At 35.3% G+C, this 14,270-nt stretch overlaps 2 protein-coding genes across 5 annotated transcripts; one reads left to right on the plus strand and one right to left on the minus strand.

The window, feature by feature from the left end:
* Nucleotides 1–1,107: 1,107 nt before the first annotated feature.
* LOC113769580 lies at nt 1,108–4,076 on the minus strand. 4 transcript variants are annotated; one of them, XM_027314069.1, is made up of 5 exons: nt 3,871–4,076; nt 3,678–3,762; nt 2,971–3,205; nt 2,783–2,887; nt 1,108–2,214 (listed from the first exon to the last, which is right to left on the minus strand). In XM_027314069.1, exons 3-5 carry the CDS (start codon nt 3,152–3,154, stop codon nt 1,478–1,480), a joined length of 1,026 nt encoding a protein of 341 aa, XP_027169870.1. In that variant the 5' UTR covers nt 3,155–3,205; nt 3,678–3,762; nt 3,871–4,076; the 3' UTR covers nt 1,108–1,477. The 4 variants fall into 4 exon arrangements, with proteins under 4 accessions (XP_027169870.1, XP_027169871.1, XP_027169868.1 ...); XM_027314070.1 differs by lacking the exon at nt 3,678–3,762 and having other exon boundaries at nt 2,783–2,869; XM_027314067.1 differs by lacking the exon at nt 3,678–3,762.
* Nucleotides 4,077–9,170: 5,094 nt separating this feature from the next.
* On the plus strand, nt 9,171–12,533 carry LOC113769463 (non-specific phospholipase C6-like). The gene is made up of 3 exons (XM_027313913.1): nt 9,171–10,627; nt 11,385–11,561; nt 11,831–12,533. Exons 1-3 carry the CDS (start codon nt 9,541–9,543, stop codon nt 12,127–12,129), a joined length of 1,563 nt encoding a protein of 520 aa, XP_027169714.1. The 5' UTR covers nt 9,171–9,540; the 3' UTR covers nt 12,130–12,533.
* The last annotated feature ends 1,737 nt before the right edge of the window (nt 12,534–14,270 follow it).

Here is a 14,270-nt window from a genome sequence, read left to right on the forward strand (position 1 = left end):
TTAAGAGCAAATAAGTATAAAAAAACAAATATTGCACTTAATATATGGTTGAATAAGGTCTTCTTTTACACTTTTGTTTGAAAATGTATGTTTTTTATGCGTTCAATTGGTCCTTAAATATAAAATAAGTTTCTTCCCAGGACATAAAATTTTAGTAAAAAATATTTATTACAGCCTATTAGGACTTGTATATTATAAAAAGAAGGGTTAATTCCACTTTGTTCCCCCAAACTTTGGACGATTATCCACTTCAATCCCTAAATTTCAAAATGGGACACTTAGGTCCCTAAAACTTATAAATTGAGACACTTAAGTCCCTAAACTTATAAAATGGGACACTTAAATCCCTAAACTTATAAAATGGGACACTTCGACCACCAACGGCATTCAGGATTTTGTCAACAATTTTCCTTAATTGGGAGGTATTTATAAGTTTAGGGATTTAAGTGTCCCATTTTGAAGTTTAGGAACTGAAGTGGATAATCGTCCAAAGTTTGGGGGGACAAAGTGAAATTAACCCTAAAAGAAGTAATACGGGCAAAGTTCAAAGAGATTTTAATCTAATAGCTAATAGTTAAATTGAGATCCCAAACATTATAGATCCTAGATAAAAAAAAATTATGGGCAAAGGATCTAAATTACTATAACATTTATGTCTCACAAGTTAATTGAATGTTGACATATTAGAAACATTTAAGTTACAAGGAGTATATAATTATTTACTTTGTTAAAACTTCTTTGAATTGTCAAAAATTGCCTTCTATGCTAAAGAGTTTTTACAACATTGTGGGAGGACTTCTTGATGGTTTGCGCAAGAAAATATCCATTCAATTGAATCATTTAGAGATTGAGAATATCAATCACCCATTATTTTAGCGCGCATTGCAAGAAACGTCGATCGCCCGTTATTAGCTACATAGTATGTGAGTTGCAATCTTAGGATGATTCAAGTGTCCAACTAGCAATAATGTGCACGAGTAAATAGATTCAGTAAGTTACTTGGCTGGGAAATTACCCATTATCCATGTAACTCGAAAGAAAGCGATACAAGAAATTCCTATAAATTTATGAACATCAACTTGTCAGTTAAAACAGCATTTGCATATGGAATTGTAACAAAATACCATAATATATTGTGAAATCTCAAGCTTGAAATGGAAATCCATCAGCTACTAAAGTGGAATTGGATCACTTTCATGCCTTGAGAATTCAGAATGCAGAATGGACATTTTGATACTGCCAAATACAAAGTGAAGCTTCAATTGAAAACAACTACGCTAACGGTTTCCCAACTTCAACTAAAACTCTCTACTCTCAACTTGAGATCATATACACACGAACCACACAAGAACTGCTGCTTATCGACCGAAAAATGAAAAAAGAAATGACGCTTTACCAAAACTTGGGATTTTCAAGCGATTTAGACCAAGAAAACATAAGTTAGAAGCCAAAGAAGAATACACAGAGAGCAGCCACACTACAAAATATTTGGGAGCTGAGAATCCAATCTTTGCTGCAATTCCTTGATTTTTATGGAGAGCTCAGACTTCTGCTCCTTATAGTTCTGCAAAAGGTAGTCTTTTCCATCTATAACTTCCCTCAACTCATTAACTTCCCTTCGCAGCATTTCAATTTTGTCACTGTTTCTGTCTTTCTCCAACGAATCCAAATGTCCCTCAACTTCGGAATACTCGTTCAAATGGCCATTCCTTAGTTCAGCAGGCCAAACAGGTGCAGAGGTAGGCTTATCACCACAATTGTCTTGTCCCACACAATGATCTGCAATTACTTTCCTCAACCTCTGTATTTCTCTCTCTGAGTCAAACAGATCTCTGTTTGCAGCATCTAGCAGTGCTTGCAGCTGGGTAGAGTGTGCTAGCTGAGTGCCGAGGGAATTCTGCAGTTCTACAATCTGATCTTGCATCTCTATTATCATGTCATCCCGTCTCTTCAGCTGTTGCCTCAGCTTCTGAATCACCTCTCGATTACTGAAAATGTCAGAACCAGCTTCAGAGACGCAAGGTGAATCAGAACTGTTAGAATGGTGGAATGGTTTCTGAGGAAGCTCAAGGCGGTCAGGAGATGATGCCCAGATTACCCCATTCTCTTTGCTGAACTCAGAAGAAGAAACTTTAACAAGAGGTAATGCCATTTCAGGTTCTGACAGAACTTGGCCATTGCGCTGCTGTTTGATCTCCATCACATTCACAGATCCTGTTCATTAATCAATTACCAGAAATTACAAGAAATAAACAATGGAATTATATAGGGACATAAATAAAATCCTTAATACATCCAGAATCAGCAAAAAGGTCTTTAAGTTTTCGTGGAACTACATAAAAAAAATTTTGAGGAGATATTCCTTATAATACCAGAAAGACGAGAATCTAAGATGTGAAGCAACCACTCCACGAAGAACAGCAGCAAGACCAATATAAACTTAAAAGAAGGTGGAGGTAAACATATACCGGACAATCAATATTCAGGAGAAATTTAAAAGACAAAAAGACCCAAAAAAAACCGTTTTTCATCTTTGAAGTGTCAATTCTATGAAAATTGTGCAAAACAAGCAAATGCATCTTATTTCTCGGACATAGTTATAAGGATACCCCCACAAGTATGAAACAGCACCGATTGCATGCCCTACCAAAGTGTGCATCAAGCAACAACCATGTTCAGCTGGAGCAATAACCTATATACCAAAAATCTGAATGGATATTTGTTCTAAAAAAGGAAAATAACTTCCAGCTGAAGGGGAATTAAGGCTAGAGAAATGCCAGACCAGAAAGGCAATTGCAGCAAGCATTCCCATCTTGATGAAAAGAATATGCATTTGAATGCAAACCGCAGCTCCCTGATTTCTTTCTCCCTGTAAATTTTCCACTCCCTGAATTGTCAAACAACTCTTCAAGACAACACCATGAAGAAATATGAAAAGGAAAAGTGAAGCTTATTCATATGTCATATAACCTTTCAAGCTGTTGCTGGTATTGTCCGGTGGCTTCATGTCAAGCACCTGTTTCAGCTTGTAACCCAACCTAATTGATAATGTACTTAGCAAAGCACCGCCTGCAATAAGGACCCAATTAGGCCCCTCACTCTGAAAGCCTTTCTGCCTCTGGGCTCTAGGAACCCCATTTGCTATTGGTTTCATTGCTGGAAGGTTCTAATAAGATTGCAAGGGACAACCAAGTGCATCCAGGACCTAAATAGAAATGCACCATATATATTTGGTGAGAAAAAGAAAGGCAGCGAGCCACAATGTAAATCTAGGGCTGGAAAAACAGTGGATTTTTTATTAAATACATAATACCGCTGATAATCAAGCACAAAATTTGCAAACTGTAAACTGATGCCTTGTTACAGAGTTTGCTATCCCTGGTCATAAAGAAGTTCAATATACTAAAAGCCAAAAGGCTCTGTCTGTTTTTCTAGATTGTTTACTTCGCTACCTTCTTGTGATTGAGAAAAAGGACACAAAAGGGGAACACGATTGCCAATTTGGGAATTGATACAATTAAAATGCTGTTTCATTAAATTATCGAATTTAACAACCTACATTTCCATCACAAATTTATCACAGTATCCGACTAAAGCCAAAAACACACAACACTTGACACACACCGGCGTAATAATAAATTAAGCCCATTAATAAAAGTACACAAAGAAATCTAAACCGGTCCTTCCTTTATTCATCCCATCATCAGGCACATTTCCATTATAATCCACCCTTTCCAACGCTGAAATTTCTGCAGACAACCACTTGAAAAAAGCCACAAAAGTACGCAACTCAAAAATGGAAATAAAACACAAGTACTAAAAATGAAGAAGAACACGAGGCAGAGGAGTCCGTGTATATGAAAGATGTACCTGACAAAGAAAGAAAGAAAGAGCTGATTGGGGATGAGGGCGGGGCAGACGGTGAGGCCGGCGGAGAAGGGGAGGATCACGCCGGAGCCGGAGCTGGAAATGGCGGACGACTGGGGAGAATGTGAACGTACATTATTTAGGGTTTTGTCAGCCTAAATTGGGATTAGAATGCTGATACATAGTGGGTTTTTGGCATGAAGTGTTTAGAGTGTGCTGGACCAATAGACTTAACTGTCACATTTCTTCTTTTATCTTTTCTCTTTTTTTTTCCCCTTTCTTTGTTGTCGTAAACTGTTTTTTCTTTTTGTCTTCACACTTTAAAGTTGAGATTTATTATGTAAACTGTTTTTCCTTTCTCATTGTCTCTACCCTCTTATTAACTTTTAATTTTTCTATATTTATGTCACATTATTTTGTTCAAGTTTAAATGATTGGGCTTAGGGTGCGTTTGATAAAACTAAAGTTTGAAATGTGAATCCATTAAGTTATTAAATTGTTAAGTATTAAATCTAATACATTTGAGTGCAAATCACATTCAATGATAAATGAATGACTTAAAATCTGTTTGATAACATTAAAAAGTGCTGAAATTTAACTTTTTCAGACCTTCAGATGTTTTGAGTATTTGATAAATGAAAATCTATCTGCTGAACTTGTTAAGCAGTGCTGAAGTTATGTGTATTTTTTTCAGCACAAGAATCCTAACTTAATGCTTAATTCTGATAAGAATTAATAGAATTACTTCAACTGTCTTATCTTATCTACCAAATCTACCTTTATTTGTTAATTATATTCAAAATTCTTATATAATAAAACAACTTTATATTTTCTATCTAATGATTTTTTATTTCTTTTTTCTCCCTTTTTAATGACTTTTATATTTTCTCCATACTCCTTATATAATATATTTCATCTTTTATATTAATTTGATTTAAAAATAAATATTGTCATTTTCATACCTAAAAATTTTAACCTAATTAAATCATAGGTTCTATTTCTTTTTTGATGAAAAGATATAAGGGCAAAATTGTCAAATTTAACTTATTAAGCATTCAGTTATAAATGTATATCAAACAGTATAAATGTATTTAACATTAAAATTCAGACATTTATATATTTTTTTCAGTGCTTAAAATTTAGTAAATTAATTGTTTCAATATTTAGATTTCAGAATTCAGATTCAATTTTATCAAACGGAACCTTATCACTTAATTTTGAAAGCAAATTTTGCCTAGAAAATTCAGTGCACTTAATTAATTCAGATGTTCGATTTTTTGTTATCAAACGATTTGAATTCATTAAATTTAAGTGTTGAATTGGGTTCTAAAGAGATGAGGATTTGTGTAATTCTTTAAATTAAAGTTGACAAAAGATCATAGTTGATATTTTTTATAATGTGCGCTGGGAGACTTTACGTCGATAAATGTGTGTTGCACTGGGGCATACGGAGTTAAGCGATTCAAGTTTCTCAACTTTCAAGTGTAAATTTCAAGACATAAGGTCCACAGATTTTGTGTGATTTGAGTTTCTCAACTTTCAAGTGTAAATTCCGTTGTAGAAAGTATATAGATCTTGTACTTTAGAGATTGTTGAGTTGTACTTTAGAGATTGTTGAGTGAGTGATAATTTTACATGTGAGAATCTCACTATTGGAAAAGTTTGAAAAGTTAAGAGGAGTGACTGCAATTAAGCCAAATCCTTGTTTTTTATACGTGGAAAGCCGTAAAAAAAACAAAATTATTGAGTTTGTTTGGAAAAGAATTTATTTGGATGATTTATTTGATCTAGTTATTGTAGCACTTTTTGTGATGTGATGTATGTGAGATAAAAAGGTGATTGGAAATTGTGTGTATGATACAAGCAAAACAAAATCTGAAATTTTTATTCCAAATTCTTGTTGTCCAAACAAACTCATTGATTCTTTGTTGTTGTTGTTATTATTTCCCCGGAGACCGCAGGGGACACAATCATTTCACCACATGGACGAAATCTTAAACACATGTTGTACAGCTTCTCGGCCTGTGCTCGAAGTGTAAACTCTTATTATAGTTCAATGCAAGTTAACTAACGTTTCGAAAAAAAAAAAAAAAGATGAAAGTATCCCATAACAACGCAAAGAAACACTAAAGAGGGTTTCTTTAGCTTACTTTTTTTTTTCTCAAACGAAATTTCAGGAAAGTCTGGATTTTTAAAGTGTAATCAAGAGAATTTAATCTCTTAACCTACACTCAAATAGAGTTTAAAGACTTTTTTAATGGCCAACTACTTTAGAGAGTAGGTGGTTGCTTCTTTAGCTTATAATATTGGTTTGTTTGGATTGACCTTTATTTCCCCAAATATATTTGCTTACATCATCATTACAATTTCCAATACACCTTTTTACCTTCCCAATTACCTTTTTATCTAACATACATCACATCACAAAAAGTGCTACAGTAAAAATATTTCAAATAACTTACAATCCAAACAAGTCGTCATAACACATTTTTCATTGGCATTTAACATGGAAATATTTACTTATTATTGACAATAAAATGCAGTTTAATTGATAAATACAGGTCCGAGTCATAAAGGAGGTAAGTGAGAAGTAACTGTTAATCATTTTAAAAAGGAAAAAAAGATGCATTCAAGGAGACAAGAAGAATGCATAAGAAATAAAGTTGAAATCTTTTGAAAGAAAGGAAAAAAAAAAGATGCATTGGAGGAGACAAGGAAAATGTGTAAGAAAGAAAGTAGAAACAAGTGCATTTAGATAAGAGATTATTTGAGAAATTTTTTTTGAGAAAAACTATAGGAATTTTTGGATATGATGCATGCAAAATAAAAAAATTATTAAAAAATATATTTCTGATGCAAGCAACTAAATTTGTGTAAATAATAAACTATTCAAAGAAACCTGAAAACTTCGTATGGTTTTTAAAGGTAGAAATAAGAATTTAACTTACCATAATAAACTCTTTTAGATTTCAGAATGACAAAGCTCATAAAGAAAAATGAAGACTCAAGAGGGCAAGAGAAATAAGAGAGGGAGAAAACAAATAATTCAAACCACCTGTTAATACTTAAATTTCTTACTATTATTGCGAGTTATATAGAACTTTTCTTTTGTTTCTTTTCTAAATGAACTAAACAACGGTCGAGCTAAAGGGGGGAACAAAACCATATATTTGTTTATAGACGACAACAAACAACAAAGAAACAAATAAGTTAAATAATTTCTTATATTCTTTTTGTGCTAACACATCTTTCAATGGCCAATTTAACGTCCAGTTTCTTGCTTAAGACTTTGTTTGGGAGTGGAGGATTTGGACAGAAAAGAAAGAGAAAGAAGAGAAAGTTAAGTTTTCCTTCATTTGTTAGTTTTTAGTAGGAAAGAAAAGAAAAAAAATGGAAAGATTTAAGGGGATGAATAGTAGCTAAAATTTTTCCTCCAAAATTGAAAGGAAATGGGAAGAAAGTTTGAGGAAGCTTGTCAAGTTTTTTTTTAAATGCTTATTTTGTCCTTAAAAAGGTCTTGAACAAATATTTAATGACTTCTATATCCAAAATCATTCCACTAATTCTCAAAACTCTCAAACAACATAACGATCTCTTCTCTTCTTTTCTCTCATAATTTAAGTTTTCCCTTCTTTTCTTTTCTATCCTAAACTCCCAAACTAAGCCTAAATTAGAAAGAGCTGGCTTCTTGTGTTTTGTATTGTAAAGATTGTCATGAAAATACTAAGGGAACATTTGGAAAATGCTAATATATCATGTGATACGTATATGTAATTTTGAAGTGAAGGTTACTTTTCCATGTATATTTGATTACCTATAAAATTTTAAAAGAAAGTAAGTAATTAGTGAATTTAATGATAGTTATTAAAATTCTTGTGTGTATTTGCAAGACACAAAATGCGGCAATATCCAAGAATATAAAAAATAAAAGAAATTAACTCTTCATCACTTTCATATTTTTCCCTACAGGTAAAGAACTAATGAATGTGTTTGGACAGGATATTATTTGACTTATTATTTGCAATAATTGCTATAGCACTTTTATAATGTGATTTATGTGAAATAAATCAGTCGTTAGAAAGATAAAATATTGATTAAAAAACATGTTTATAACATAAGTAAAATAACATTTTTCCTCACAACCAAGTAGCAAACAGAATATGTGAGCTAATAATTTCTTGCACAGTTTGTGAAACTTGCTAAGGCATACAAAACTGTGGTACTGAAATTGAAGACAAATATTTCCCAACAAAATTATTGGAGCAAAACTGTAAAATTGAGACAAATCGGTCCATTTTCCAATTTCGAAGGACTGTTTGGGAGTTTTGCAATTTTCCACCGACATTGTTCTTGAAAAACATTAGCGAAAATACTTAACTATCCCGTGAAAAAGATAAGGGTTAATTACAATTAATCTCCTTAAGGTATATCTCATTTATCACTTTACTCCTTAACCTTTAATTTTGCTCATTTAACCCCCTATAGGACAAAATTACCCTTCCATTATTTTGATTTTTCATTTATCTTTTTTCCTCTTTTTTATTTCTTTTTCTCTTTCTTCGCTCTTTCATCCATTCCAATAGAAAACTCCATGTCAATGAAAATTTTTATTTTGAGTTTGTAATTGCATTTCTGAGTGAAAATTTAAAAGGTATCAAAAACTAATTTTGATTTTTTGTATGATGCCACGTGTCACAAATTTCAATTGATGATTATTAATCAGGTCTCAATTTCATCTTATAATATTTTCTTGAGAATAAAATGAGAAAGTAGAAAGGAAAGAGGAAAAACCAAAATTAAAAGAATTGAAAGGCTAAAAAAATTGTATTTTAGGAAAGTGATTTGAATATTTTTTAATCATTTAAGAAGAAGATAGATCTCTGCAATTTCTCTTTTTTAATTTCAATCATTAAAATGAAGATTTTTATGGGAAAGAGGAAGAATTAAAGAAAGAAGAAAGAGGCAAAGAAAATAAAAGAGCACAAAAGGGGAAAGGAAAAAAAAATAAAAGAGAAAAATAAGAGTTTAGAATAATAGAGGGATAATTTTGTCTAATGGGGGATAAAGTAAGACAAAAGAATGGTAGGGGGTAAAGTGAGAAACGAGGTATACTTTAAGGGGATTAGCTGTGATTAACCCAAAAGATAAACAAAAAGACCCAAAATCTGATGAATGAAAGCAGATTCCGCCAAAACTGCGGCTGGATTGCACACGTCGCCCCGCATTTAACTTCCTCTCATCGAAAGCGATGTGAGTCAGACATTCAGATATCATTTTCCTACACTACAGTTTCCCACCACAACTGCACCCTTGTGACTCTTGACTGATAAGAACTGGAAGAACAGAACTCTCCTATTTTCTCAGCTCTTTTTTCCCTTCATTCTTCGATCAAGATGCTTTTCTTTCACTAGATTTAGCGGCATTTATGACAATGTTTTAAGTATAGGAACATTTTTCTACACGTTGCTAGATTCCTACTGCACTTTTTCTTTTTCCCCCACAACAAAAGAGCAGCCTTGCTAATTGCTTTTTTTCAGCTTCCTTTTTGCACATTTTCTTCCATTACTATAGTCACTTCTTCCATCCAGAAATTCATCATTTCTCATCCTAAGAGGGAGGCAAAAATCTGGGTTGGAGTTAGTTTACATTGTTATTGAAAGTTCAAGATCAAGAATGGGAAAATTCGGGCCTAAAGCACCTGCATTTTCCTCTCTGTTGCTGCTTTGTCTTGCACTGTTGTCAAGTTTTCGTATCACTCATCAAGCACAGCAGCAGCCCATTAAGACAGTTGTTGTTCTAGTCTTGGAGAACAGATCTTTTGATCATATGATTGGATGGATGAAGGATTACATCAATCCATTGATCAATGGTGTAACAGGGGATGAGTGTAATCCTGTTTCAACTAAGGCTCAACATACTCAAAGGATCTGCTTTTCTGATGATGCTGAATTTGTGGATCCGGACCCTGGTCACTCGTTTGAAGAGGTGCTGCAACAGGTATTCGGTTCTGGTTCAATTCCTTCAATGACTGGCTTTGTTGAACAAGCACTAACGATGTCGGAGAATCTGTCTGCAACAGTTATGAAAGGTTTTAAGCCTGAGAATTTGCCAGTTTATGCTGCACTAGTTCGGGAATTCGCGGTTTTTGATAGATGGTTTTCTTCAATTCCTGGTCCTACTCAACCAAACAGGCTGTTTGTTTACTCTGCTACTTCTCATGGCTCAACTAGCCATGTGATAAAGCAGTTGGCTACTGGATACCCTCAACAGACTATATTTGATTCGCTTCATGACAATGGATTGGATTTTGGTATATATTTTCAAAGTTTTCCAACTACTTTATTCTTCAGGAATTTGAGGAAACTGAAGTATATTTTTAAGTTGCATCAGTATGATCTGAGGTTTAAGAGGGATGCAAGAAATGGAAAATTGCCAAGCCTGACTGTGATTGAACCTAGGTACTTTGATCTAATCGGTTTTCCAGGAAATGATGATCATCCATCGCATGATGTTGCTAATGGGCAGAAGCTAGTGAAAGAGATTTATGAGACATTGAGAGCAAGTCCTCAGTGGAATGAAACTCTTTTCATCATCACTTATGATGAACATGGTGGTTTTTATGATCATGTTCAGACTCCTTATGCTAATGTTCCCAATCCTGATGGAAATACAGGACCAGCTCCTTATTTCTTCAACTTTGACAGACTTGGTGTTCGTGTTCCAACAATTATGGTGTCTCCTTGGATCAAGAAAGGAACTGGTAAAACTCACTTCATTTTCTAAGGCTTCTTTGCTCTTCTGGCGCAAAGAACTGTATGATGTTGTTTTATCTCAAATTTACAAATAGAGAAGGGTAAAGTCCAATGGTAACAAAACTTAAGAGTTCGCAGACAATTACTGACATTTAACTCAACCATCATACAGGGCTTATTGATTCTTTAGCTTGATGGAATAGAAGGAAATGGATATGGAGAATATTTTTTCATTCTTTGTCTACATATGGATCAGAAGAAGGAAAAAAAGAAGAAGAAAAAGAATAAAGAGTAGTTCTGTTTCTAAAATGGTTATGAACTTTATGATATTTATGTGTCAGGATACAGCAAGATGTTGTTTGTTGTATTACCAAAATTTTGTTAATTCCCCCATCTCAGTTGTAGTAGGTAAGCAGCAGTGGCATTGGCACATGAGCACATGGCTATCTGAAAATTGAAATTCCATTGATTTCTTCATACAATCATATTCAAATGGGGGTTTTTTTTTTTAATTTCTATAATGTTTTAGAGACTGCTATTCTCATGTTAAGTTTTTAACCAATATAATTCGTAAGAACTATTATAATATTCTACAGTTTCATGAAGCTACCGGGTCATAGTTTTCTTCCAATTGAGCATATATAAGCTGGGCATCAAACCTGGTTTGCATAATCCCAGAAAAGGAATATACTAGAAAAGGTCTGCTCTTTATATTGTCTCTTTTGTTTCAGCAAGTTGCTGATGATTGGCTTGTCCTGTTTGCAGTAATAAGCAGGCCAAATGGACCTACTCCAAACTCTGAGTTCGAGCATTCCTCGGTCCCTGCTACCATGAAGAAGATTTTCAATCTCTCATCCAACTTCTTGACGCATAGAGATGCATGGGCAGGCACTTTTGAACAGGTTGTTGGGGAATTGACCTCCCCAAGAACTGATTGCCCTGGTAAGTTATGCCTGCTGAAGATATTAATCAAGTTATATTTCAAGTGATAGCTTATCGATCAATCAAAGGGACTGCTTAGAAAAACATACATAAAGCGCTATTAGGAGATAAGATTTTGATCAACAAGGTGGTCTTCTATGAGAGATTGATATGCCTTTTGAGTTGTAAACTTTATAATTACTCCCAGTTTTACACCCTTTCTACCATTTTTCTATTAGAATTAAGCATGCTAGGAATTACTAAAGAGGTTTCCTCTTATCAAATGACAGAGGTCCTTCCTGATGTTTTTCCATTGAGAAGCATAAAAGCAGATGAAAATAAAAGACTCTCTCAGTTCCAGGGAGAAGTAGTGCAATTGGCTGCTGTTCTGAATGGTGACCATTTCTTGAGTAGCTTCCCAGATGACATGGGCAAGAAAATGAATGTTAGAGAAGCTCATGAATACACTAAAGGTGCAGTATCAAGATTCATAAGAGCAAGCAAAGAGGCAATCAAGTTAGGAGCAGCTGAATCTGCCATTGTGGACATGAGATCTTCTCTCACTACTAGATCCTCAAATCACAATTGATGAATCTTGTAGGCATCTCCTTCGTCCATCTTAGTATTTATGCCTACAGATTTCATTAGGCTTCTAGTTCATATTAGCAAAGTCCACAGAACAAATTATAGCAAAACTTATGTATAGTATGACTGTCAGGTTTAGGTGATTGTTTCTGTTCTTAACTGCATTTCTTTAGGAGGTCATAGAAGCATAGGAAACAACTCAATATGTGTATTACTAGCTCATAACTTTGAGTTCCAGAAATTGGAGTCCGACTGTCCGTTTGTTGTAGTTATGTTTGTGAAGTTTGAGGCTAGAGCATCCGTTAAAGCTAAGGGCAAGTAGTTTTTGCTTTTTCTGTAAACAATGGACAGTAATACAACATTTCCTATTATACTCAGCAAATGGCTTGTTCCTTTTTTGCTTGTAAATTTTGCAGTAAGTCTCCTTATTGTACAAAACAGGTGACTAGTGTGCTATTCTATCAGTATATATGGCACAAGGTTGGGGAAATCATCTTTAGTAGCTATATTCAAGGTTATATTCAGGAAGTGCTAGCTGCAACTTTGCAAAACTATAAAGAACAGTTCCATCAGTCCTATCCCGCTCCTCAATGAATCCATTTTGTGTGCCAAGCGTCCAAACCATGATCTTTTTCATGCCAATGGATCCCAAGAAAATTCTTGAGAAGGTGCTGTGCGGGCAGGAAGAGATCGGGTCCGTGCTGGTTGAGCCGAGCTTCCTACCAGCAAACACAACATTTCCATGGTGCCATTTTGAGTGATTAAGTGATATGCATCTTGTAAATGCAATTTTAAGCTATTACTTTGGTTTGCAAAGCACATATCTTGCTTTTCTTTCTCGTTTACTACAACAGACAGCGAAGATCAAGACCAGAATGCTCACGAGCCAACCGTGAAGATTCAAATTGTTGTAGACTCCAAGTTTTCAAGTGAAATAGTACGATTAACGAGAACAGCTAATAGCGACAGCCCTCCAACATAAATGGGCAAGCTCCTAACAACGTCGTTGTTCTGAGAAACCCAATCTGCTACCCATTCCCGTTTTGGCTTCGGGCCTCGATAATCTCCCTGCCCATTTCATTCGTAAGTGTTGCAAATTTTGTTTGAAGAAATGCTAACTAATTCATTTATAGACGCACGGACCTGGGAATTTAGAGAAGACGATGCCTTAACGGGGGTGGAGGAGCGCGGGATAGAAATAGAATTAGAGGAATGATAACCGGGAGTCGGAGGGCGGGGGGGTGGCCGTTGCTGGGACAGGGGGCTGGATTTTAATGGAGTCGGACGGATAAGTGTTCCCGCCCCCATTGAAAAATCAGTTAGTTGTAGCGGAAGGGATATTATCGTAGTACTTGAAACGGATTAGCATTGGCCAATCCACCAATAACTAAGCCAATTTGGTACAACAAGTACTGGAGCATGGGGAACAAACACCTTTGAGCTGAGCTATGTGTCGCTGACCCAGTTTTCCGATATAGCAGCATGAAACCAGAAATGGGTTTCTTGTTGACATGAATGATCAACGCAAAGTTAAATTGATCAATAAGATGGTGGTTCTTAATTCATTAACCATATAGACTAAGGGCGGAAGCCCGGTGTCCACGTCGGCGTGGTCGTCCTCCGCGTGGCGGCTGGGGATTCGTTTGTTTGGTGTCCTTTTTTTTTCCCCGCACTGTTTTCTTCTTTTCTTTCTTTCTTCTTGCTCGGTTGGAGGCTGGCTGAGGTCGTGGATCACTTCTCTGCCACTTCCTCAGTCTCCTGTGTACCAACTCCACCAAGCGGAAGCTTTTCCTCCTTGTGCGGTCTTCTTTGCAGCTCACGTTTTACCCTCAACTTTTACCCTCAACTCAAGTTTCACCTTGTAAGACCCGTCTTTCGTTGGCCCTGTTTGCCTGCATCCGTTAGGTTGGCTCCGTCAGGTGCCTCTCTGCTGGCTGAGCCAGCTCGTCTCTAGCGGCTCCATCTTCCTTCTGTCCTTCTTTTTCTTTCTTCCTCGACCACAGATTCTGTTTTGTTTCGTTCAGCTGCAAAATTTAGCCCCCCGTAAAGGTCCAAATCTTTCCTGCCCCATATGTTAAAAAATCCCCTTTTTCCCCCGTCTTGGCTTCTTCTCTTTTTTATTTTTTCCCCGCTCCATCGCTCTGT

The sequence above is a fragment of the Coffea eugenioides genome, chromosome 4 (genome assembly GCF_003713205.1).
Source record: "Coffea eugenioides isolate CCC68of chromosome 4, Ceug_1.0, whole genome shotgun sequence".
NCBI lineage: Eukaryota > Viridiplantae > Streptophyta > Magnoliopsida > Gentianales > Rubiaceae > Coffea > Coffea eugenioides.

Coding starts and splice junctions, on each gene's coding strand:
- LOC113769580 (XM_027314067.1), bottom strand. CDS start 3,154: ATGAAACCAATAGCAAATGGGGTTCCTAGAGCCCAGAGGCAGAAAGGC. Junction 2,888..2,970: donor TACCAGCAACAGCTTGAAAG/GTTATATGACAT, acceptor TTGACAATTCAG/GGAGTGGAAAATTTACAGGG. Junction 2,215..2,782: donor TTGCTGCAATTGCCTTTCTG/GTCTGGCATTTC, acceptor ATTAATGAACAG/GATCTGTGAATGTGATGGAG.
- LOC113769463 (XM_027313913.1), top strand. CDS start 9,541: ATGGGAAAATTCGGGCCTAAAGCACCTGCATTTTCCTCTCTGTTGCTG. Junction 10,628..11,384: donor TTGGATCAAGAAAGGAACTG/GTAAAACTCACT, acceptor TCCTGTTTGCAG/TAATAAGCAGGCCAAATGGA. Junction 11,562..11,830: donor CCCAAGAACTGATTGCCCTG/GTAAGTTATGCC, acceptor ATCAAATGACAG/AGGTCCTTCCTGATGTTTTT.